Genomic DNA, 25422 nt, shown 5'->3' on the forward strand with positions numbered 1-25422 from the left:
GTAAGTAGATCCTTCAGATAATAGCTCCTTATTTGTTTGTCTTCAGGTATCAGTGAATAACTCGCTTCAGACTTGCTCTCTATTTAAGCACAGTGGTATCTGTAGCCACGCCTACCAATATGAATATTCATGAAAAACATAAAAGCTTTGCCAGCATGCTTGTGCAAGTTCCTGTATATGGTGTGTGCCAACTCAGTAGAGACCTCTGCCCAGAAGACTTCATCTCCTATTCACGTGACCAAAACACTCATTCTTCCCCACTGTACGTGAGCCATGTGTGCATATCATGGAATCAAATGTTCCCTTCAGAAGAACTTGATGATCCTCTGTTCATAGCCCAGAGCTTCAAGTTGGACACAAAGTTCATTATTGTTTGGTTAGTATAGTGGGAAGCATTTTGTTTAAAAACAGATTATCGATAAAATGAATGTATTATCACAAAATGTGAAAAATAGAAGTGTATATGTTATTATAAAGTTTTTTTGGGTCAAAAACTGGGAAGTTGTTGTCTGATTAAGTCACATGACATGAAATCCATCAAGCATACATTTCACTTATGGAAGACTAGACTAAAGGCCTAGCAAGAAGTAAAAATGGTTACATTACATACCTAGCAGAGCATCACTAGGGTTCACAGTCAGTTACCAAAAAAAAAATTAACCAAGTGCTAAACATGGCCATTTTCTTTTCAAAAACAATGTAAATTGGAAATCATAATGCATTTTACTTTCATACCATGGCATATTTCAGTATTAGGGAGGTCTGCTAAGCTAGGTGTTCATTTTGCTCGATTGTAGGTGGAGGTGAAACACGATATCATTGGTGAATATTATTTTTCTCCACCTGCTGGTGCATGGTGACATTTTAGAAGAAAGCAAATGATATGACATAGTGAATTGAGTGAAAGGTCAATTTTGATTTCAGGTTCTCTGAATTGTCTAATTACTTATGGTCCTCTGAAATGGGGGTCATATATAATCAGGGCTATGATTCATGCTTGATTAACCCACTAGTAAATACCCTGTGCACTTTGACCTTCATTGTTTCATTCCAAATCCATCATGCTTGAGGACAGTTGTGTCACTGTCCATTTACTTACAGACTGCATTGTAGTTATCCATTTATATTGTCCACAATGTGATAAACAATGGCTTCATCCATTAAATCCCTCAGTAATTTCCTGTAAAATGTTTTTTCCATAATATCTTTTCTCATAAAAATAATCAGCATTAAATAGCTCTCTTTACAAGTAGGCTGTAAAATTCTTTCAAGTCTTTTCAGTGTTAAAATAGCCATTGCGGCCATTTAGTTTGTGAAATATAATTAGATATTTAAATATTTAGATACAAAGTTCATGACCGTCAAAACAAATGTGAGTGGTCCAATAAAAAGCCTAATAGGAGAGTTGTAGATAGTAGTCATGGACGAGACGAGACACATCATTCAGTGAACCTTACTCTACTGGGTCTCATGCCAGAAGTTGCTGTAATAAAGCTGTTGAAATTGACCACTAGACTCATTCAAATGAGTTTGAGATCAGTCAGAGTACATCAGCTTAACTTGAGCTAATGATATACTGTTCTTTATGATGTACCAATTACACAGCGTACGTGCTAAGTTGCAGTTGTTATCTTTAGTTTCGGCACATTGAATTATCTCAGAAGCAGAGTCCCAAAAAAGAGACTAATTCAACACTGACAGTGTTTTATTAATGCATAGTAGTAGTACGATTAGTGAGCACATTGCAAAACTAATGAAAACAATAGTGAGAAAAAAAGTTTAGGGATTCTGTAGCACATTTTATTACTACAGTACTGTGCAAAAGTCAGAGACCACCATTCATTTATTTAATTTCCAGACAAAATAAGTACAAGTTATTAAAATTCCAGCAACATGAAAAAAACAGACAACATGTATTTATCAGACAATTACACAGCAGCCTCAACAAAATATAGACTGTTCTTCCTTTTTGTCTATTTCCTGTATCTTTTAATCAATTTTTGAACTCCAGTGTCAAGAAAATATCCTGCAAAATCCTGGTATCCTTGTACTAAATGTACTTGTACTTAATGGCCATGTTGGTTAAAAATTAAATAATTGAAGGGTGTTCTGCACTACACAAACTGTAGGCAATAAAATAAAGGTAGAAAATTCTATAGTAATATCACAGCAGACAATAAATAACATAAAGCCCTACAAAATTTCTGTGGGCCACCAGAGAGTTACTGTAGTTTTTAACAGTAAAACTCTATTAACTCTGAATTTTTTTTTCATATGAACAGTTTTAATTAAACTAACCATTAGCAAGGCAGTCTTCCATTAAAGGCCAATTTCTGTTTTTACATAATGATTCTTTTTACTTGGAAAAATAATATTAAACAAAAATATGATAATACACTTAATTCTTCCACTACCCTACCTATCACTGAGCAACAACAATCAGATAGCTTTGAAACCATACCTGACACTGTTTATCAGTCAGACAACATCATGCCGCAGAACCAAAATGAGTTATAGTTTCAGATTCACATTGTCTTTAAGTCTGCGTACTGCTTACATGGATAATGGACTTTTAAGCTGTCTAATAACATAAGTGTTAGCACATCAATATTACCGTGCCAAATTGCATTGTCAGTATTCAGTATTATCAATATTCTCTAAAGTACTGATATTAGTTCAAAGTGAATAAGTATGTTACTAAGGATGTGGGTATAACGTTAATGTTTGTATAATTATGGCATTTTAATAGCTTGTCTTTCTTTGTTCATATTTGTCCAGTGCAGTGTTTGCTTTGAAACAAGATGCTGACCTTTTGCAAAAAGCGTCCCGTGGGTGAGTGTTTGCCTGCGAGGGGAAAGAGGAGGGGGTCATTGAGCAATGACTTTTGGTTTTGACTCGCTCTAGACACGTCTTCTGCTGCGTGGACACCAGCGCATCAGAGACTTCTGACCCATATTGCGCTGATCTATGCCATGGCCTGTACCCTGGATGTGCAGACGCCGTTGGGAAACCAGCTGAGCACAACTAGCTTGTGGCAGCAGCACAGTGCAGCACGTAACACCAAACAAAAACTGTTCATACAGAAATGATTACTGAGGTCATTTTCATAGTTGCTACATTTCAAACTGTTTCAAACTGTTCGAAAGGTCCTCCCTCCAAAGGATTTTACTTCAGCCTACAAAATTGATCATTTTGAAGACACTTTACAATAATTTTAATCTGTGATTGCATGAATGCTGTCCTCCTGAACAACCTATGTTATTTGCAGATAAATAACTTAAAATGTTAATGCTACACATCTGTATTTTTCCTTTCTAGTCAATCATAATTGCACTTTACCTTGGAATATAATCATTACAGTACTTAAAAAATCTTATTATTGTTGCATTAATGTATGAATCCATTTCGCATCTCATGCTTGAAACATCCTTTTTTCATGAGTCATCCATCATAGGTTATGAAAACATACATTATTTGTGTCCCTTAACCCTGTTACGTGAACACATTCCCTCCTATAAAATACAAATCACATAACAAGAATTTGCATCATCGGAATGTCCTGTAGGAAGGGAAGAAGAAAACAAAATTTTCTCATTTTTTCTTCTGTATTTTCAGTCATGTTGTGATATTGGCTCACAAAGTCACTTGAAAGGTTCAACCCTGTTGCTCAAATTATACATTAAAAGTAAAATAGTTTAAAAATAAATATTTTATTGAAATCATCAGAATGTCCTAAATGTCCTCATGTCATTAGCAAGAATGTTGCTTAAAGCTACATTATGTAAGTTTTGGGCATTTGGAGACCTCTTAGGTAGAAATGCGTAATTGCACATAACGTGGAAGAACATTTTGTAACGATGGTGCTTTGGACCCCCAGTGATCAGATGAATCTGACGTTTGCGAGTGTTTTGAAAGAACGCTCAGTCAAATCTTGGTGAAGGACGTGTCTTCTAAGGATGTGAGTGATTTATCCACTGCTGTCATCATATCTTCATCAGTGTAGTGTTGATTTCGCATTTGAGACCTAAACAACGAGCCGGGCCTTCTTTTTGAGCCTATCCATGTGATGTTAATATGTAAAGATGTATGAAGTGGTCGAGTTGAATCTTCTTTTTGAGCTTTGTGTGTGATGTTAGTGCTTAAAGATGTATGATGTGGTCCGAAAAACTCCACCAAATCCATCCCAGCGCCTCTGGCTTTTGTATTGTGATTACAGGCTTTACAGGCAACTCGCAGAATTGCTCATGTCTTTTGTTCTCCTGATTTAGTAATGCTGCGTCTTTCAATTTGAATAAATGTTACAGAGTGCTCATTTTGTGTATTTGCTAATTTTATGCTAACCCTGTTACTCATTTAAGCCATTGTCAGCAATGAAACCTGAGATGGGGTAACATTTTTTGAATGGCTAAATGCATGTTTGCTTAGATTCAACAATGAAAAATGAAAAAAAAAAAAACACATAACATTCATAATTTCAAGGGCTAAATAAATGCTACCCCAAATGTGGAATCACCCTAATCTTATTTTAAACTGACAGTGAGATTTCGGGGCAGAATGTGTCGTTAATGCACGTTTCATTTGCATTGCATCATCAAAAACCAACTGACACTGACTTTGTACAGAGGTCACTCACAGGGCTGACTGTGGTGCCCTGCGTTTGTGTATATAAAGTCAATAATGCTGATTATAACAGACTCTATTTTAGTCTGTCCTGCAGGTCTGACAGTCTTATCATTCAAACATTACTCTTAGCACATTTAGTACTCATCAAAGAACACTGAGGCCAGATGGTACCCGTGCCTTTACTGTAATCTGCTGTAATATCTTGTTGTGTGGGTGTTTTAGTAGCCACCAGTTGTTCCAGTTAGTTCAGAAAGTAGCAGAATTCCTACAAAATCAGAAAATGTGAGTAAATCAGCTCTACTTTATCAACTCTACATTAGCTGCCAGTTAAATTCCACATTCATTACAAATACTACCACTGTTAGTCCCCTGAAATGTAAGTAGTAAATAAAGTTTCCCTTGAATTAATGCTGTCATTCTGCACTTTAACCTTTATTATGCCACTGACCAGTTACTCACAGACTGTACTATAGCTGTCCACACAGTGTGGTAAGCCATGACCTCAACCATCAAATCTCTCAGCAATTTCTGGTAAAACCTCTCTTTCTACGATGTTTATCCCACTTAAAAATCATTAGAGGTGATGTGCAAAATACCCCCTGGTTTTTAGGGGGCTCCCATGCTGGCTGGCTACTGGCTAATTTATTTTTTAAATGCCCTTTTCTAGTTTGTTAAAACGGTCTTCCACACATTAATTGAAATCTTATTTGGTCGTTGGTTTTAGAAATGAGTAACAATTCACTTTTCCTTCAGTCTCTTGGGACACTGGGCAAGTTTTCAGATTTACAAGAATGCTACGGCATGTTGTGAATTTCTTCAGAGGTATTCTGGGCATTGTGGACAGTTGCTAGGCTATGAAGGACCACACCGGTTGAACCAATGTGCTACTGAACCACCCTGAGGCCGTCCAACACTGCATTACTAGTTAGTTTTAGAATGCCGAAGACGGAAGCTCGCTGATTGTGGGTGAAGCAGGCAAAACAGTAACCTTTTCTCTGAATTTGTATTTGAGCATCTATTTTGCCCCAAGAACACATAAGATCATAATAGGTTTAATTTCAGAAACCCCCCATAATTTTATTTTTGAGCCATTCAGGGGGCCTAAAAGGTTAATTAGCGGGACCCAGACCCCCCCAGGACCCCCTGTATTTCACACCTAAATTAGAGACATGCTTTTTTTTTACAGAATCAGAGGTGACACTTTAGAATAAAAGGCTCACAAAGTATTTAAAATGACTTTAAATGGCTATTAATAAGGTCATAAACACGAAAAATACCGAACCCACATTCATTTGTACTTTGGTTCAGGAGCTGAACCGAAGGCCCCACGGGTCAGATTACCCAGTAATGTTTTTACATAGGTCACCATTTTGTGTGGTTATTGGTCTCATTCAATCTCATTGCCTTGTAAGTCTTGGATTCTCTCTGTGTCCTTTCTTCATACTCTTTTCTACCCCAAGATTTTATTACTTTTCAAATATGAGACACTGAAGATGTCAACTTTAGTATGAATTCCTTTTCAATGTTATACAACATTCTCAGTCGCTATGGAATCATCTACAGCTCTGTTCATCACTTTGGAGACATCTAAAATTTCTTACATCTAGCATCATATTAAAATAATTGTATACTTCTACTTGTCTGCTTGTGTCTTCAACAAACTGGTTTTATATATTAAAAAAAAACAGATTTCAGACTTTTGAGTAGTGATTCCAACTTTCATCTTTCCAAATGACTGGGAGTAATCAGTTTAAGAAACATCTCTCAATTTGTCAGGACACAGATGTGGGAAATGTGTTTTTTTTTTTATTTGTGAAGATTATACAGTATGTATTGCACATGGATTGCGGCAGTCTACACAACTTTATCTGCAAGAAAGAGGACACTTATTCATAACTGATAGTAATCTCACACAAGATAGTAGATGATCATTAACAAACATATTTACAACAAACCCACACTTTAGGAGTGTCAGGTGCATTGGCAAATCAGTACAATAAAGAAGGAAAGACATTCTTGTATAGTGGTGGGTAAGAGGTGCTGGATATGTTTTTTTTTAAATATACATTTTGTAAAACAAAATACAGCAGTCTGCTTGTGCATAATATTTATATATGTATTACAAAAATAAACCTTGATTCTAAAGTAAAATAAAAGACAGAAAATGTCCAAACTGTCACCCTAAATATTTGATGGAATTCCAACCTTTCAGTCTCTTGAGTTGAATTTAGCTAGTACTGAGTGCTTTACATATACTGTCGTATGCAAAAGTTTGAACACCCTGAGTCAAATTACATGTTTTGTTGATTTTCTATGTGAAAAAGAGTTAGCACATTCTCTACAGGGAACACAATCAAATGTGGTATTTTTTTCAGTGCATAACTTGTATTGATTTTGAGTTAACATATTGGAAAAAATAAAACAAAATATAAAATGTGCCATTATTTTTGGACAGGCCGCATTTTATGTTTTAGTTTGTTCAATTCAGCAAATAAACAGCAATTATGTATCAAAATGTGCAGAAGCAAAATGTGCAGTACAAAACAATGTCATTAGACCAGAGGCACCCAAACCTTTACATACGACTGTACAAGCCAGGAGGGTGCTTCAGTCATTTAAGATAAAATATAGCAACATGTACACTGCACACCATCACAGGCTCTAGTGGATATTAAAGAGGAAATCATTTAAAGTCACCAATACTCTCAAGGTAATATGAATCACACAAACCAGAATAACATTCATACACATAATACAGGGAGCTGCAGTTACATCAGCCACAAGGAACCGGCTGCTCATAGTAAAACACAAACGTTCAAGAGATGCCTAAGCACCTTGTTGTGTTTAATGTTGATACTGAGTATTAATAAGTGTATGTGTGTGTGTGTTTGTGCAGAGATATGGAGGCACTCCTCTGAACCTCAGTATTGTCAGAACGGTGCAGTCAACAGGCAACAGGTCAGCTGTCATGTCAAGGATCATAGCCCTCTAGAGCTCAGAGCAGTAGGTGCCCATACCAAGCAGCCAGTGGCTGACAAAGGTCACAGATCTGCAGAAAGACATAGGAGCACATAGGTTAACATGTTGTTATTTACAGACCTTCTTTAAACGTAGTGCAGTTATTTTTATTACATTTTTTCAAATTGCAACCCTGTTTCCAAAATATAGAACAGAATGCAATCATGCGTAAATCATGTAAATTTAATAACCCTAAATTTAATCGAATGACAAATTTAATAAAACATGTTCACAGACAGTGGTTTTCGAAAGTGTTTCTGAGTCTATGCAGTGATTCCACTACAGAATTGTGTCTGTTTTTAATGTAGTGCCACCTTAGAGCCCGACGATCACAGGTAAACAATATTGGTTTTCCTTGTCCCTTGCATACAGAGATTTCTCTGAATCTTTTAAAGATATTATGTACCATAGATGATGAATTCCCCAAGTTCCTTGCTATTTTGTGTTGAGAAACGTCATTCTTGAATTGTTGCACTATTTGCCTTTCACAGAGTGGTGAACCCCTCCTCATCTTTACTTCTGAAAGACTCCTGAGATGCTCTTTTTATACCTAGTCATGTTACTGACCTGTTGCCAATTAACCACCAGGTGTCCTTTACCAGTCTTGTGTATATATTTTCAACTGAATGTAAGATTTATTTGATTTGCACATCATTGCATTCAGTTTTTATTCATTTTGCACAGCATCAACTATTTTGGAAATGGGGTTGTATTAAAATAAATAAATCATATGCAGTGACTATACAATTGTTGTTACCAGGCTCTTACCATGGCCCAAAATTGCTTTGAATAAAATTTCACTACATTAACGTACAAGTTTCATTTACTATTACTATCAGAGATGTGATGTTTTGACAACAACAACATGTATCAAAAAAAGTTTCAAAATTGTAAAATGTATAGTAAATCCATTCACTTTACCTATTAAATTCGCCTCATAGTGCTGCCATGGCCAGTCACATGACAGAGCAGACACCAGTCTGAAATTTCTCACCGTTGCGATTGGTGCCTCTCTTTCCGTACCTGCACAGTTGGAAGATAAGAAGAGTGGTTTCATTATTTGTTATTAGCAATTAGCAATGTTGAATTCAGTGCAGTTTGCAAATAGGAGTTACAATGAAAATATAAATTGCATTTGTATATGTATTCTTTTGATTACTAGTTCAATAAAATTTACTCATAGCACATCTTTGCCATGAAAAGCATTAAAGCATTCAACCTTACTTGTTTCATGAATGGGTATATTCAAGTTAACATAAACATGTAAGTAATTTCATTTATAATGAATATATATGGCTCCTTCGTTCAAATATAACAACATATATGGCCCTATATCAGATTTTGGTATGGGGTAATTGATGAAAGTCTATACCCATTTAGATTAGCTGGTTCGGAGTGGTACACATGCTTGCCCTTCTCAGCCACTGTGAGTGTTCCGGCATGGGCAGTCTCCCTGTGGCTGACCTTGGGCGGCTGGTACAAAAACTTTGTGTCCGTGGGAACAGTTGGAACAGTCATGTGGTGGATGGGCAGGTTGCCGTTGGGCTCCGGGGTCTCGGGTACCAAGCTCTTGCGTACTGCTTCAGGGCTGGATGTGGAGGAGACTGTAATATCAGGCAGCTGTGTTGGAGCCTGGCTCTGTTTGACAGAGGCCTCATAATGAGCAAGCTGGAGCTTCTTCATGTGGTTGATGGCCACTGTAGCATTGAAGGCTTGCTGGAATACACAGATAACTGTGTCAGAAATGAAGGGCTGGTGACATAGCAAAAATTTAACACTGTGACTAATGATATATGGATGGTTCAAAGTCAAAGTTAAAAAAACACACCTCAGGCATACTTTAATTCTGTTTATTTTACTAAAGATAAAATAAAAATTGCAGATTTTGCAATGGCTTTGAACGCTGCTCAGCCAGTCAGCTGGACCTGTTGTATAATATGCAGTTTATGCAGTTACTACATGCTGGTTGTTTACAAATTTTCCTTAATTAATTAAAATTATGATACATACAGTTGTTCAGTGTTCTAGAAGCACTGACAGTATGCAATGCGATATATCATGATAACGATGAAATATTCCCAGAATTTCTCAGTTAGCCTGACAAAAACCATGCATGTCCAATAGGAGCGCAGATAAAGAACATTCCTATTTGACAATTCTCAACTCTTGGCTTAAGTTACCCAGCTTACTGAAAAATCCACCCCTGCAGTATATCTGCCAACAGATAACCTTCCACACTTGTCTGAAACTAACATAATCAGGTCTAGACTGGATAAATCACTCAGAGGGGAGATTTGAGAGAGTGCTACTACGAAATGATCATTGCTGAAGCTCCGTTGTGTAATCAGGCCACAGATCGGATAAATGATCCCTGTGAGAATATAGCAGAGGAGGCAAACTTTAAATAGTCTTAGAGTCTTAAGACTGGGTGCCTTTGGAGGCCTTAGTTTACCTTCCACTTGGACTTGGCAAAGTTCTTCTGGATCTGCACACTGACGGACTGGTAGATGTCCTGGCTCCGGGCAGTCTTTCCAATGATCCTGAAGACAAATCCAGAAACAAATCTCTCTCCAAATCTTTTAATCTATAACAGGCAGTGGCCAAAATGTTCATTTAAGCCTTTTAAACCTCACAAACTGAAGGAAAGACGCGCAAATTGTATTCGCTGACAATAAAAAGTTGATACATTCTTATTAAGCTAATGCATATGTAAACAAACAAGTATTACACCGTTGTTGGCATATCAAAACCTCATTTTTTCCACACTATTTGAAAACGCCAGCTGCCCTGAACATTTTATGTCTAAAGGACTAATAAAATTCATCCAAAATTACTCAGAATAACATTTTATTATTATAAAGTAGCCAATTTGGAGAGGAGGTTTTGTTATCACAGTGAACACATTCTAGACTTCTTTCAAGGCGAAGAACCTGATGTAATTCTTACCAAGGATGTCTCAGGGCTTGATCTGATGTATAGCGCAGTTTAGGATTCTTCTGCATCATGTTGCGGATGAAATCCTTTGCTAAGAACACAACAAACACATGTAATGTTAGATGTTGGTGCTGCCTTATAAGTTATAGTACTCAGGCTATAATTGTTTTAGAGTGACATGCTAAAAAAACTCATGGAATCCTGGTGAGTGTGTATGTTGAGAGAGAACTCTTACCAGACTCTGAGATGTCATCCCAGAAGGGAGAGTCAAATTCATACTGTGCTTTCATAATCTTAGAGAAAAGACGAGTCTCAGTCTCTTCATAGAAAGGGGGATATCCACAGAGACTGAAAAAGATAAAAGGAGGTCATTTTATTGTGCTTATTCATATTAAATTCCTATTTTTTGTTTAAATTGTACTTTTCAAGTATTTTAGTAACAACAATCACAAACATTGCTCTTTGACCCCCCCAGGACATAAAGTTTGGGCACTCCTGCTTCACTGTACACTTAAAAGTGTCCCATTGTACCTATTTTATCCACTAGGGGGCAACCTTTTCACACATTACAATACAAAGCAACTACAGCAGGATAGTGGTAAACAAAGCTAAATCTGGATCCAACACAGCGTGGCTAAAGTTGGTGATTGAGTAATGAGTCACTCACACAGGCTTACAATTATGATCTCAACTTCAAGTTTTAAAACCCATGTTACTAAAGGCAGCGCTGTGCCACTGCCAAACTCTTAAGCAGTTGTTTTGCTGCTTAAGTGCAAAGGGGAACTTGCTATGCAGTGGGTGAAGTTAACAATAAAACGTAAAAGACAGCCTTCTTACAGGATGTAAGTGATGACTCCAATAGACCAGCAGTCTACTGCTTTGCTGTAGGGCTTCTGAGCCAACACTTCAGGAGCTGTAGCCAAAATAAAATAAGAGAATACTTTAAACAAGCTGAGTACATTTTACTGCGAATCAAAATACACTGAGCTGCTAGTTTATTAGGTACTTCTACCATATGGGATCACTTTATATGTTTACGGTTATGAACTGTAGCCCATCTGTTACTGCACAAATTACTACCATCTATGCAGTCTATCCTGGAAAGAGACCACCATAATACCACTGCTGACCAGCTATAAATTGGGTGGTGGACTATTCTTGGCACAGAACCTCTACGTTAAGTGTACTTTGCACAATGGCCAAAGAAGGTAAGTATAAGGTAGGTGTAACTAATGAATTGCAACTCAGTATACAGAACATTCATTATTTGGATACTTTTACTCTGCGTGTCCAATTTCAAAGACCTGCTTACCCACGTAGCCTGGAGTACCACATGCAGTGGACATGATGCCGTTGTCCTCCATCTTGGAAAGACCAAAGTCGCTGATCATTATCTTGGAGTTTTCATCTTGACTGTAGTACAGCAAGTTCTCGGGCTGTGGAGAAAAACAGATACTCTATTTCAAGTGATAGCAGACAAAATTTGAGTGAGGATGAACTCCGTTTTCCTGAAAGGTGAAAGTCAGAAAGCAGAAACTCAAAGCTACATACCTTGAGATCACGGTGAACTATGCCATTCTTGTGCAAGTAATTCACTGCTTCCAGGACTTGTCTGATCACCAGGCTAGCATCCTTCTCTGAGTACATGCCCCGGTCCAGAATCCGGTCGAACAGTTCACCACCTGAAACACTGCAAGATAAAAGAGAAAAATCAGCTGATAGCCGCAGTTAGCTTAATAGGCTAAAGCAGATAGAAATGAATAAGTACTTACAGCTGCATTACAAGGTAGTAATGGGTTCGACTTTCATAGAAATCCTCCAACCCCACAACATTCTCATGTTTGATCCTAAAATAGGATAAAAAAGAGGTAAGAGATTGCACTAAAATCATTTATTTATTTATCTATCTGGTAGATTCATTATTCAAATTGTACCTCCTTAACACAGCAATCTCGTTCTCCAAGTTAACGTCCCTTTTGTTCTTCTTTTTCACACACTTCATGGCAAAAAGCTTGCCTGTTTTTCTCTCCTTCACCATGAAGACCTCAGAGAATGCTCCCCTAAAGTATTAGAGAGGACAAAAAAATAGAGAGGACTTTAGATAATGCTGGATCCATACAAACTTGTAATATACAGTGACCCCAAAAATATTTGGACATTTGAGCTATACCTAAAAATGGATTCAGTTCATTCATGAAACAAATTCATGAATGAATGTCATAAGAGTTCATGATTTATATTAAAGTTTTTCCATCATAGAGAACAACCATTTAATCATGCAAAGAACCATTTATGTGTTTTATATATATATAACGATTCCTTTGAGGAACTTCTTTTTTTAAAGGATGGACCCAGTCTGGTTAGAAGCACTTCTGAAGCACTTTATAAAAACTTACCAAAGGTTAAATGGTTAAAGTGTCCAAAACATTTTGGGGTTACTGCATTGAAAATGTTTGAACTTTTTAAAGCAAAAAATGGTCCAATAAAATTTGGCACATTAATACTTAGAATAAAATCACCCTACATTAAGCTACATTAAAATAAACATTTTTTTTCTCCTATGATGTTCCTGTCTTAAAGAGTGTGAGACAATGTTCTATTTACATTTTGGAATATATTGACAACACATTGCAGTATGTTATATTTGGATATGGAGATTTTGGTTACACATTCAACGACTTTTCAAGGACCAGTAGGCTGTCTGTTGTTTTTTTTTTCCTTTTTGCTAAATAACAGAGTGAGGCCTCCTGCTGAGAGTAAAGCACTTTTTAATGAGGGTGAGGATGTGGCATTTTAAACCCCTGTACTTCCTGTGCATGGCTCTTTGGCACGCCATGCAGCTCTGCATGCAATCTGTTTTATAACACCTAGAGCCACTTGTAGCTGCACCTCCACTGGAGCATGAGGAGTAAGGTGGCAAACAAATGCCCAGTGCAATTATCTTGAGCGATTGTGGTCTGTCTCAATCTTCACACTATTACAGGTGTGAAAAAATCTATAATTCTGTCTGTGAGCAGCTTTAAATGTAGAGCCTTACCAGTGCAGTCTTCGCTTCATTGAAGGAATACTCCAGCGTTTTTCAACCTAATTTTTATGTATTGCATCTGTAGTGTACAGTCACCACAGACAATAATACTGATGCATTTCTGTGTGATTGACAAAAGAACAGAAAAATCTGTTGACTTGAAACACATTTCTATTAGAAATCAATGAGCAGATGCTGAAACACCTTCCCATTGACTTCTATTATAAATGTGTTTTGAGTTAATGGGTTTCTGTTCAGGGAAATTATGGTCGAGATTAATAGATCATATGCCACAGATGTGGTAGGTAGAGATTAGCTTGAAAAATGCTTGAATCAAACCAGAATCCCAGTCTTTGTCCTAATTATTTGTGAAATAATAATTGAACACTGCATCCATTTAGCTTGAACATCAGAATTCTGGAAAAAGAAGCTAATTAATTAGATGGTTAGTGGTCTAAAGTGGTGAAATCTTTTCGTGACCTGAGGAAGGGGCTTTTTGGCTTAAGCGGTCATGGTAAGAGCTTAATTTTCTGTTCTCTGCACTTTCCGCACTATCTAAAGCTGCAACTTGGAATAGATGTCCTGGGCTGGGGATTAGGCCTTGAAATCCCTTACGCAACGGAAACAGTAGTGGCTCAGGTATCCAGTTGTGGAGTCCGGAGCCAGCAGAGACGGGCCAGCCAAACAACCAGGTCAATGAGCAATCCATGGCCTCAGAACGAAGGATCAAACCTTCTCAGCACACTGGGCCAATTGGCAATGACTGTTGGATTGGCTTCGTTTTAAACTATGGGAAAATTAACCTGCTTAGGGATTCATAGGCCACACTGCAAAGATACAGTCATACGCAAAAGTCTGGGAGCCTCGGGTCAAATTACCTTTTTGAACAAAGGCCTTAACATAGTCAATGTTACACATTAATTAACCTTGAATGACTTTTCTTTGTTTTAAATTTTTCAAATTTAAATTTAAACTCGTCATTGTTTATTTCCAAGTTAAATTTTTTTTTTTTAACTTAAGAATAAATAGTGATCTTATTAAGTGAAAGCACAGGCTCATCATTTTACTTCCGTCAACATTATTTCTTGAAAATTTGACATGATCAGATTATTTAAAACAAGTACAAATATCTTACCAGGATGCTTTATTTGTGGTGAATCTAATAGATGTGATAACGTATTGTCAATTACAGGCCTGTTCTGTATAAATACATGCATTTAAATGAATTTTGTGACATGAATTTGTAGGCATTTAAATGTATTGCATTTACATTTTTTTTCTTTTCATTTCATCAAAACCTAAGCACTACTTTGTTTAAGGCAATGCTTAAAATTACTGGTGTGACATATTCGCACGGGTGAAAACTCATTTATGCTGGGCTTTGTAGTAAGACCTCCTGCTCGCAATGCCCTATCACACATAGCGTGTCACCCGCCTCCACACACATGCACACACATTCACGAAGAACGACAAGAATCACAGAATAGCTTTTAATTGCATTGCCGCCTCCAGCCTCCCCAGAGTCCAGCACATGCTCGGTTACTGAAAAGCTACCTCTGCATTTCTCCCTCTGAATATAAAAGCTGCGAAAGAGGGTTTTAGCTAACCTTGGTTCATAGTCAGTAGCTGGAACGTGTCCATTCTTTATAAGAGAAAGAGCTATAGATCACCAAGACAGCTTAATAGGCAATCCACTGAGAGGGTCATATATGAAATGCTATGACTCAACCAGCATTCATACAAATGTCTCAATGATATGAGTAAACATTTATTATGATATCTCAAACACATCCAACACCAACCTGAACCATTACTGCAAACCCTTAAACCTTAGGGGCCTGATTGATGGCCCACATTTTCTTACTCTTATAACTACATAACTTAGATATGAGTAGTTACCAAAAAATTCTTAGTATGTTGCTCTCACACAAACAACATAGCATCTCTCTTTTTTGCTTTTTTCACTTTTTACCTTTTCCCAGAATTTAAAAACTCAAGTTACTCTGAATTGTGTTAAAATTTCATAATGGACTGATAGAAATGGTCTAAAATTACTTGGAGAAAATCTTTCTACATCAACTTCCTTTATAAATTAAGAATGTGTTTTGTTCATCTCCTGTAAAGTTACCATTTTAAAGATTTTTTTCAGGCAGCAATCCATTTTTTTTATCAATGTAAAGTTTTTTTTTTTAAGTTAAATTGTCTCACTGTATAGGCTGATAATTTAAGAATGCAGCAGAAGGATGGTTTTTCCTTCACTGTTTTGGATATATGAGGTTTTGTTCCAGCAGCGATGATTAGTTACTGAATCTTAAAGAGTCGTTAGGCTAAATTTTACCTTGAATTTTTTCCTTTAAGATCCACTTATGTCATTTGTATGGGTTTATGAACAAAAAAAAACAGCCTCTCTTTATCGATGTTAGAATTAAACAGCCTTATTTGTTACTGTGGCTTTAAGACCGATCCTCTATTCTAATTGGCTGCCCTGTATTATGCCGCTTTAAAAAACAACCTGGACTGAAACACTTCTTAGAACTTCAATGTGAATGGGGGGGGCTAAACTGCTGTAGAAAAACAATAACACGACAGCTTAGTTTCCATATATGGACCATATGAACTTGAAAGTGAATGGCACATTAAAAAGTTAACTATGCTTACATTTTAAATTAATTCTTTAAAAAGAATTAACTTTTTCAGTCTATGGATGCTGTTAGATTAATAACTGAATTATAAGCTTAGGATTCAAGGAGTTAACACATGCCAATTTTAGATGCTGTGTTTTGCAGTTTTACATTTTCCCCCTGTAGGTTTATGCTGAGGGAGAGTGGGGTTTGGTTCAGGTTGTTTTTGCCACAGGAAGCCACTGGGTCACCTCCCCCAGGAAAAGCATTTTCCCACTGCTCCATGCTTCCGCTTGTATAACAAAGAGCAAGGACACCAGGTCCGGGCTACAACTGGAGCAAACGCTGTTAGGCCAAATTACATGATATGCTGCATTTCAGTGTTTGTATTAAGGGTATTTGAAGGCCACATCATGCACACTGCTTATGTTCCACTAGGTATATTTGGACATCGCAGACTGAAGCAATGGCCCTTATTCTACATTTGTTGTATTTTATTTTTCCCTTGCGGTCCACTTATAGCATTTGTGTGGTTTTATGTACCAGGAATGGTCACAATTAATTTTTACATGATCTCTCTTTCGTAGTTAGAATTAAACAGGTTGTTTTTGTTACTGTTCCTTTAAGACAGATCCTCCGTTCTGACTGGCTGTCCTGCATTGTGCCTCTTTCAAACATCAGTCAGAGCTGAAACACTCCCTATAACATCAAAGTGCATGGGTGGATCTATACTGCTGTTGGCTCAATAGTTAAATGAATTGGTTCTCGAGACACCACAGAAACAGTTCAATTCAAAATGGGCTTTTTTCATATATGGACCATATGGACTGAGACCTGAATGACACACTGCAACTTTAACAATATTTACATATTTCTTCAAACTCCTTTATTTAAAAAAGTGAAGGAAATTCAGTTTCCTGTGATATGGGCTCTTTAATTAAAATTAATTGTTTGATTACATTGAGTGTGAAGGCCTACTTTTAGATGCTCATATTAAGTGAAGTGCTTCAATGAAAATTTGCTCACTTTAAAGCTTAGGATCACTGTCTATACCGGCCAAAACATTTAATATCAGTATCAGTATTGAAAAAGATGAAGTGGTATCATGCCATCTGTATTAAATTTACTTAATTGAATTTACTTAAAGAATGAATTCAATATATCAGTGCAGTTTTGTCCTTCATTTAATTGCTCTTGGAAAAAAAGGTAAAAATAACAGTTAAAAACAACTGTGGAAACAGAGCTGTTTGTGGCTGCTAATGCAGAGTCCCTATAGATTATCGCAAAGCTCTCTTCATCCAGTTAGGCGTTCTGGAAGTGAAACTTATTCTTGTCTGCCAGAGAGATTAACACACTCAGTCTGCCCTAGTATCTAGCATAGCATTAACCATACCTTACCTAACTCCCAGACCCCCTGACCAGCCAAGGAGGGCACACTGTCCACTTTACAGTTGAAAATCTATTTAGTTTCTCCAGCAACACACTTTAAAGGATCCATACCCTACATTTTTACTCTATATTATTTTTGTCCCTTAGATCTTAATTAATTCACTTTTACATGACCGTTTCTCTTTATCCCTTATTAAACAGGCTGTTTTTGTTACTGTGCCTAAGACTAATGTATGTAAATGAGCTCTGTTATTGGCTGCCCTGTACTGTGCCTCATTCCAAAAGGGGGGGGGGTAAACTTATAAAGGGGTGTTAACTTATTTTCACTTAGAAAATCACCAAAACAGATTTGTGCATATTACTGCAAACGTTTTGTTGTTTTCATGACAAATGAAAAAAAAAAATCACAAAAACAATACATTTAAAATGGGCTGTTTTGACAGTTTAGTTTCCATATATGGACTGCATGGATGGGGGGCTGAACAGTATTTTGAAACAATGTTTAAATACTACAAAAACCTCTTTAGTTTAAGAAAAAGCAAAGAAAATTTGGTTGTCCATGACACTGATCATACTAAATTGCGCCTTACCCACATTTCACCATTGTCGTAACAAACAGACAAACATTCTTACCTTGAATGTATGTTAATGGAACAAGGATTTTATTCTAAGTAAACAGCTTTATCACAGCCTCCCATGTCTCTCAGATTTTCTCTAAGAATAGAGAGTGTTAAAAACACCTACTGTTTCTCACAACCCCTTGGAATAATTAATGACTGATGTGCAATCCTGTGAATGGAGCTTGTGCATGTTCATTTTTAAAGAGCCTTCAGAAAATATTAGGTCTCAGCTCTTAAACACTTTTGGAAAATCACAGACACAGCTTAGTATCAATACTTGATATCCAGCTACCATAAACAATAAACACCTGGCTGCTACCCTGAATCCTCAGTCTAGTCAAGTGTCTACGATCCCAGTGTGCTGTGACGTCAACCCTGGTCTTGCTATGCCTAATGCAACCTGAGCCACAGGATACAGGTAACACATAATTGGCCACTGGATTTGAATCTTTGACCTACTTAGCCAATCAGAGCCTTGGCTTTGGAAAGCAAAATACTTACTTAAGATATAAAGATTTAGGCTAGCTGTTTATTGCTAATCTTTCTGATTTATAGTAGTCTGAATAATGTTGTAACGTTCTCTTTTTTGGAGGTATTTCCTAATTTAAAGTTATCAATGACTTATATAAGTCTTGTGTGATGATAATGCTACCCTACCATCAATCTACCTAATAACAGTTCCCAATATCACTAGGTTTGCTAAGTCTTTACAACAGAGGAACTGTTAGTAATCCTAGCTAGAATGTTTGGAAGTGGTTCCATTGAAGAGTTTGTTAAGCTATTTGTGAATGAAACACTAATCTCCCAAAGTCTGTGTAAGCCTGAAGGCAAAGCTTCTGGATAAGGAAGCAGAGCTACCTATCCTTGCTTAACCAAGCATGCCAAAGTAGGCCACATTCAAATCCTATCATGTTTGTCAGTCAGTGTACATTAGAGGTCAAAACCATTAATGGGAGGAAATTATGGTATCGGTGTTAAGGCAGGCTCGCTCAAGCTCCAGACCTATATTTTCTTGCTGTTAACGAATTAAGCACTACTACACTCTCAGAAAAAAGGTATAAAACTGTCACTGTGGCAGTGCCCCTTTCATCAAGGGTACATCTCTGTACCTTCAGTGAGGGAACATAATTGCACCTTAATCCATTGAAATTATATCTTCTAAATTGTATTAACTCCACACACCTCGTCTCGTCTCCAGGCTTTTTATTTCATTGATCTGTTTTTAAAACAATAGGCTATGAAAAGGTACAAATATGTATGTTTTCATTGAGAAAAACTTAAGGTACACAATTGGACCTTAAAACCACTGCTGTACCTTTGATGGTACAATTCCATTGTACCTTGATGAATGAAAAATGTACCTGCACAATACGTTTATTTTTAACAGTGTAGTGTAAAGCTTAGGTCTGCTCACTTGTGAGTTACAGTATTTTTGTAAACAAAACAATCAAAAAATGAAGGTTGAACATTGTTATGTTAAAGGAGCACTAATATAAAATATAAAATATATATTCTAGTTGGGAGTCACCAAGTAAAGCCTAAAGTAATACTTTAAAAGTCACAGGCATCGGATTGAATTTTGCAGGGATCACGTCATACAATATGTATTAACATCATACACGCAGGTTCTAAAAGAAGGTCTGGCACGATGGTAGATAACTGACTTGCATCCTCAGAAGACACGTCATTCACTAAGTTTTGTTTGAGTCCTCTTTCGACACAATCACCAGTGAAGGGATGCGAAGCATAAGCGATGTTAGAAAATGTTCCTAATCCCTAAAATTTACATAGTATAGCTTTAAAAATTCACAAATGTACTTACGATCCCAACACTTCTATGAAGTCGAACACATCTTGGATGTTGTCAGTGCTCTTCTTCCAGTCATAATCAGCCTCCTTGCGACCCATTTCAGCTTTAGCTTCTACAGGGATTTCTATAACACAAGAAAAAAAGGACAAAAAGAATTACTACACTGCTAACTAAAACCCACTTGGGGCAGATGAGCACACATCATAGTTTGAAACATCCCGAATAATGGCCACCTTTGTCAGGAGGGAAGACAACTCCTAATATTCCAGGAGCCATGAGGCTTGCTGCACAATACTTCAATTAAAGTTTAAAATCTTAAATCCAGGTAAAGGATTCCTGTGAAGTTCTCTAATGCCACGTTGTCGGAGCGTGAAGCAGTTTCACAATCTGAGATGTAAAAGAAGTAATGAAGGTAGGACCTCAGACTCATCATCAGCTAGCTGTCAGCTCTAGGATGCTCCTGCCTGTATGAGGCTTTGCCTGGTCAACCGTGTCTGCTAATACCTGCCTTAGGCAAGGGCTACACCCACAGCCAATGACAAAAGTGGTTAATGGTTATCCCACTGCAGTGCTACATTGCCTAACACTAATTCCAGGTTTGGCAACGTTCTCAAACCACTCTAATTTGTTGGCGAGTCAAGCACTGAGGTAGACTGGGCATATCAGGACTTTCGCAATCATAAGAGTGGCCTTTTTTGTGTCAGATTGCCAAATATGTCTGTATATGAACAATATTTATGGCCTTGGGTTAATCCTAAATTTAGAAATTCACATCCTCGTAAAAATAGGGCTATTTCACCTTAGAATCTGGGAATTAAATTGGACTCATCCTCACATCGCATTTGAATGGGTGAGCATATCATCGGTTTTAGACATTTTTGAAGGAATCACCCCATTTGCGAAGTGGCATTGATGAATACTGAAATAGTAATGATTGAACCAAACCCAACACAAAAGCAGCAGCCACTACAGGAACATTCTTAACAATCCTCCTCCATTTACTGTAACTACTTCTTTCAGTGTGATGTACAAAAGTAATGTGAAGTGTAAAAGTGTAGATAAATAAAAGAGTTTGTGGAAATGGACATGAGTTAGTGCATCACTTTGAAAGATTTGAAAAGGATTAGAGGTTAATACATAGCCCTGGGCTGTCTGTAGGCCTTGACCTCTTTCCTCTTATATAACAGTTTGAAGAATCGTGATCTATTCCCTTAACCCCAGAGGAATTAACCCTCAAAGATCAAGAGGTCAATTACAGTTTTAGAAGATCAAAGATATCTGATAATATAATGCTGGCAAATGAATCACAATCCTGATGCCAGAGGGCTTGGATGCCTTACAAATGTTCTGCTGAACACTATACTTCAGTTTGAAGAGTACTTGACTTAATAGACAAGAATTGGGTAGCCTGAAAACAAAAAGAACATCCAATTAACCAACAAGGATACTGAACAAATCCACAGGCTGTGTGCCAAACAAAGGGTAACAGCAATTTACATTTGACACTGCATCATTCCTTTCCTCATTTCTGTCATAACATGACTGGAAATAAAGAAGGTGGTTAAACACTTATTAACCATTATACTTCATTTGAAGGTGCATGACTGAATATATTTGCAAGAAACTGAAACGCCTTTACAGGCCTTTGTACATCTCAGAACAAGCACTACCGTCTTATTCACATCAAGACTCACATCAATTACTTTACACAAAGCTCTAAAGCCTTATGCACTATCCTAGTGTGATGCATGTCTGCACATGAAGCTCACTGCCAAATAAATAAATAAAAGAAATGTTCAAAATTGCTTCTTGCAACATTTACAGAAAGCCATAAAGCCACCTTACAAGAAACGAAAATGCCTTTACAGGCCTTCATTTAAGAACAAGCACTATCCATCTCACATCAGTTACTGCAGTTAGATTAGTGCATCAATTAGTGTCTAGATGTTCATATATGGGGACCGTACAAGTGAAACAGTATCAAAGTAATCATGTAGTCTGACTCTCAGGTAAGAACACTGTGTACCTTTTAATGCGCCCTTCTGATGCGATACAGGACTCTCCTGCACTCGCTCACTGTGTTCTTACAGTAGCATAAACATAAACTGTGCACATCAGCGTGGATCATCAGCAAGGTCCACAGGTGCAGCCTGTCCAGAACCAGGTCAGCCAAGGTCGAGGGGGACTCATGCAAACTAGCTCACTGAGCATGCAATTAATTTATATATATAATTAATTACACACACACACACACACACACACACACACACACACACACACACATATATATATATATATATATATATATATATATATGTATATATATATATATATATATTTTTTTTTATTAAAATAAGTTAAATATATAAAATTGAAAATGTAACCCAATAAACATACAATTAAATTAAAACATAATAAAATAAAATAGATAGATAGATAGATAGATAGATAGATAGATAGATAGATAGATAGATAGATGAAATTTTCAAAATTATTTTTGCAAGATTTACATCCCTGTGCAAAGAATGTTTGCATAAAGTGCATTGCTAAATAAATAAATAAATAAATAAATAAATAAATAAATAAATAAGTTATTTAATTGATTCATTCATTCATTTTCAAAAATTGCTTTTTCTGCAAGATTAACAAAGCCTGTTTGCATAAAGTGCATTGCTAAATTAATTTATTAAGACATTTTCAAAAAATGCTTTTTGCAAGATTTACACAAAGCTCTAAAGCCTTAAGCACCATCCTGGTGCAATGCATGTCTGCACATGAAGTGCATTGCCAAATCAATCAATCAATCAAACAATCAATCGGTAAAAAAATAGCTTATTGCAAGATCTCACAAAGTAATAAGGTCTTAAGTCTCCATGAAGTGCGTTGCTAAATGAATAAATACATGTACAGAAGAAGAAGAAGCAGAAGAAGAAGAAAGCCTGGAATTTCCCTGGAAAATGCGTTCATGCTCGACCTTACCTTCGGGTCTGTAACACTTCCAGCACGCGCCCCGTTTCTCCGGGTGGACAGTGAGGCAGGGGCAGCAGTGGTAGAGGACGGTGTGGGCGAGAGCGAGAGAACGCGGAGAGCTCAGCGACACGGACATGAGCAAAGAGACCCAATGCGAACAGTGAACATGCCTGCACGACCACTACACTCTACCGCTGCCAGCTCCCTATAGCCACCATCCGCTCCGGACAGAGTGCCAAATCTAGCCCACCACGACCACTCAGATCAATCATCGCTCGCTCGCGTCTGTTAGAAGCGGAAATGGAAACGGCTGGTCTGGTGTGAGGGGTTCGTGCTGTCGGGCTGCAGGTCGCGGTACTGCCTGCCTGTCTGTCTCTGTGACTTACCTAGAGCCAAGTGCGCTTCTCGCTGCTCCGCTCTGACTCTCCTGCCCAAAGCTCGCTGCCGTCTGGACAGATCAGCTTTGCCTTGAGGCACAGAAATAACCGCGTCTGCACGGAGATTACACATCCTCACTCTGCGAGAGGAGGGGCATCACTTTCTCAGGTGGGCTTCCACTAGACACTCTCATTATTGTGTCCGCTGCGTTAAACAAACGCAGATCACATCAGTTCAACTGACTAGTGAATGTGGCTGTTCAGGCAAGTTTCAGTGCTCTTCACAGCCAGTATGAATTTACTCACTGAATTAAAGCTCACTGTTCACCTTCTGAGTCCTTCATGATCTGGGGGCATCATTTTAGATGCAGTGGCACAACTAGGAAAAATAATGGCTCTTAAAATTATGAAAATTACTTTAAATTAATAAAAAATTGTAAATGTAAATGTTTGTTTCACATGATTGTTATGTCTCAAATTAGTTTGTGCACATAAGGCCAGTCCACCCACTAGCATCTAACATTAACATGAATATTTATTATACTTATTGAAATATTAAAGTGATAAATAATGAACGTATCGCTGTTGTCAGAAGAAAACCTCATATCTCCATTTTTTACATTTTTCATTGTTTTGACATAATTTGAAAATGCCTGTTGTCCTTTACATTATATAAATTTCATAAAGAATGGACCAAAAGAAATGGCCCAGAATGACTTGGAAAAAAGTCTGGTTCCATTGACTTACATTAAAAGTAAAGTAGTTTTTTTTCCTTTTTTCTGTAAAGTTATCATTTTGGAGATATGAGGTTTTCTTCCAACAACAGCAATTTCATGTTGCAGGTTCAGTTTGATCTGTTTGAAAATGGTTATCATGGATGAAATATTCACTACGAATAAGTGGAAGATAAATAGACGTCAGGTGATGTAAGCTAGCTGGTGAGGTACAGTTGCAAAACTTTGTGCTCTAAATTTTACAGAAAAATGCCATATTTAAGATTCTTCTCTGTAGAGGGCGTATTAACATATTGTGTGATGTAATTTCACAGAGGGCAATTCAAACTTTAGCAATTTTTGCTGTATGTTGGTTAGAATTGGGATCTTTCTCTGAGTCATGAGTGTTCAGTTAGGTCAGTATCTACATGAGTGGCCCAATAACGTATTTGGGGGGGGTCTAGTTTGCATGGACACCAGTGCGATTACCCACCCTCTGCCCCCCTCTGACTCTCACTGACATCGTGTCCACTACGGCCATAATGTTCTTTCAACCAAACATTGAAAGCTCTCCACAAAGTGCTTCCCAAATCACATCATTTCAATAAAAGGAAATGAACATGGGCATTCAGGGAATAGGTTTCATTATCTTATGTCTCATATAAATAAAATATGAATTCAGTTTCTGAAATAAAGATATCATTTGACTCTAAATTTCATTGGTCTTGTTCCATAGATTCTTTGAATGTTATGGATCTGGGGCTTAAAACGTTGGTTTAGTCTCAACCAAAGAACCAATTCTGACCATTGGCTTCCTGCTGTAAAGCCATATAGGAGTTAAGTTGTTATGTAGCATAGAAGATAGTATGCCAGTAAATGTCTGCAGTTAGTTGTCATGGCTTCCTACTAAAATAGCAATTATCATCAGTGTTGGGCAGAATACATCACTGAAATAGTAACAATGGCTAAATCCTGAATACACTGTCCTAAATGTATTCAGTAACGTTTTCTATTACAATACGTGACAAGTAACAAACTCAGAATGTATAGAATACATATTGATAGGGCACATGGGAAAAACTATGCACTTAATTCACACTCTTCCTCACTGTTACTGGTTGGCAGTTTTAGTGATGTAATTCTTCTGTTAACATGTTTCATGAAAAACTCATTTAAATGAATTTAAAAATTTTGCAACTGTCATTCCTAAGGAGACTATTCAGTTCAATCACCCCTCTAAGGAGTTCAGTAACACAGAGATCATCACATCACAAACTGGCATTGTTTTATCAGTCTACTCAGGCTTTAGCAGAGCTCAGCAA

General features: G+C 37.2%; 1 protein-coding gene across 3 annotated transcripts; it reads right to left on the reverse strand.

Annotated features, from left to right (window-relative positions):
* Positions 1-7062: 7062 nt before the first annotated feature.
* Positions 7063-23639, reverse strand: LOC118822545 (calcium/calmodulin-dependent protein kinase type 1D-like). Of its 3 annotated transcripts, none has more exons than XM_036591662.1 (13): positions 23397-23639; positions 20053-20164; positions 12510-12635; positions 12348-12422; positions 12127-12265; positions 11888-12011; positions 11413-11488; positions 10811-10923; positions 10588-10666; positions 10094-10181; positions 9014-9357; positions 8563-8664; positions 7063-7672 (listed from the first exon to the last, which is right to left on the reverse strand). In XM_036591662.1, the coding sequence occupies exons 1-12, from the start codon at positions 23518-23520 to the stop codon at positions 8598-8600; spliced, it is 1467 nt and encodes a 488-aa protein (XP_036447555.1). In that variant the 5' UTR covers positions 23521-23639; the 3' UTR covers positions 7063-7672; positions 8563-8597. The 3 variants fall into 3 exon arrangements, with proteins under 3 accessions (XP_036447555.1, XP_036447554.1, XP_036447556.1); XM_036591661.1 differs by lacking the exon at positions 23397-23639 and adding an exon at positions 23020-23388; XM_036591663.1 differs by lacking the exon at positions 23397-23639 and adding an exon at positions 20274-20482.
* Positions 23640-25422: the final 1783 nt, after the last annotated feature.

Source organism: Colossoma macropomum, unplaced genomic scaffold (assembly GCF_904425465.1).
Source record: "Colossoma macropomum unplaced genomic scaffold, Colossoma_macropomum, whole genome shotgun sequence".
NCBI classification, from domain to species: Eukaryota; Metazoa; Chordata; class Actinopteri; order Characiformes; family Serrasalmidae; genus Colossoma; species Colossoma macropomum.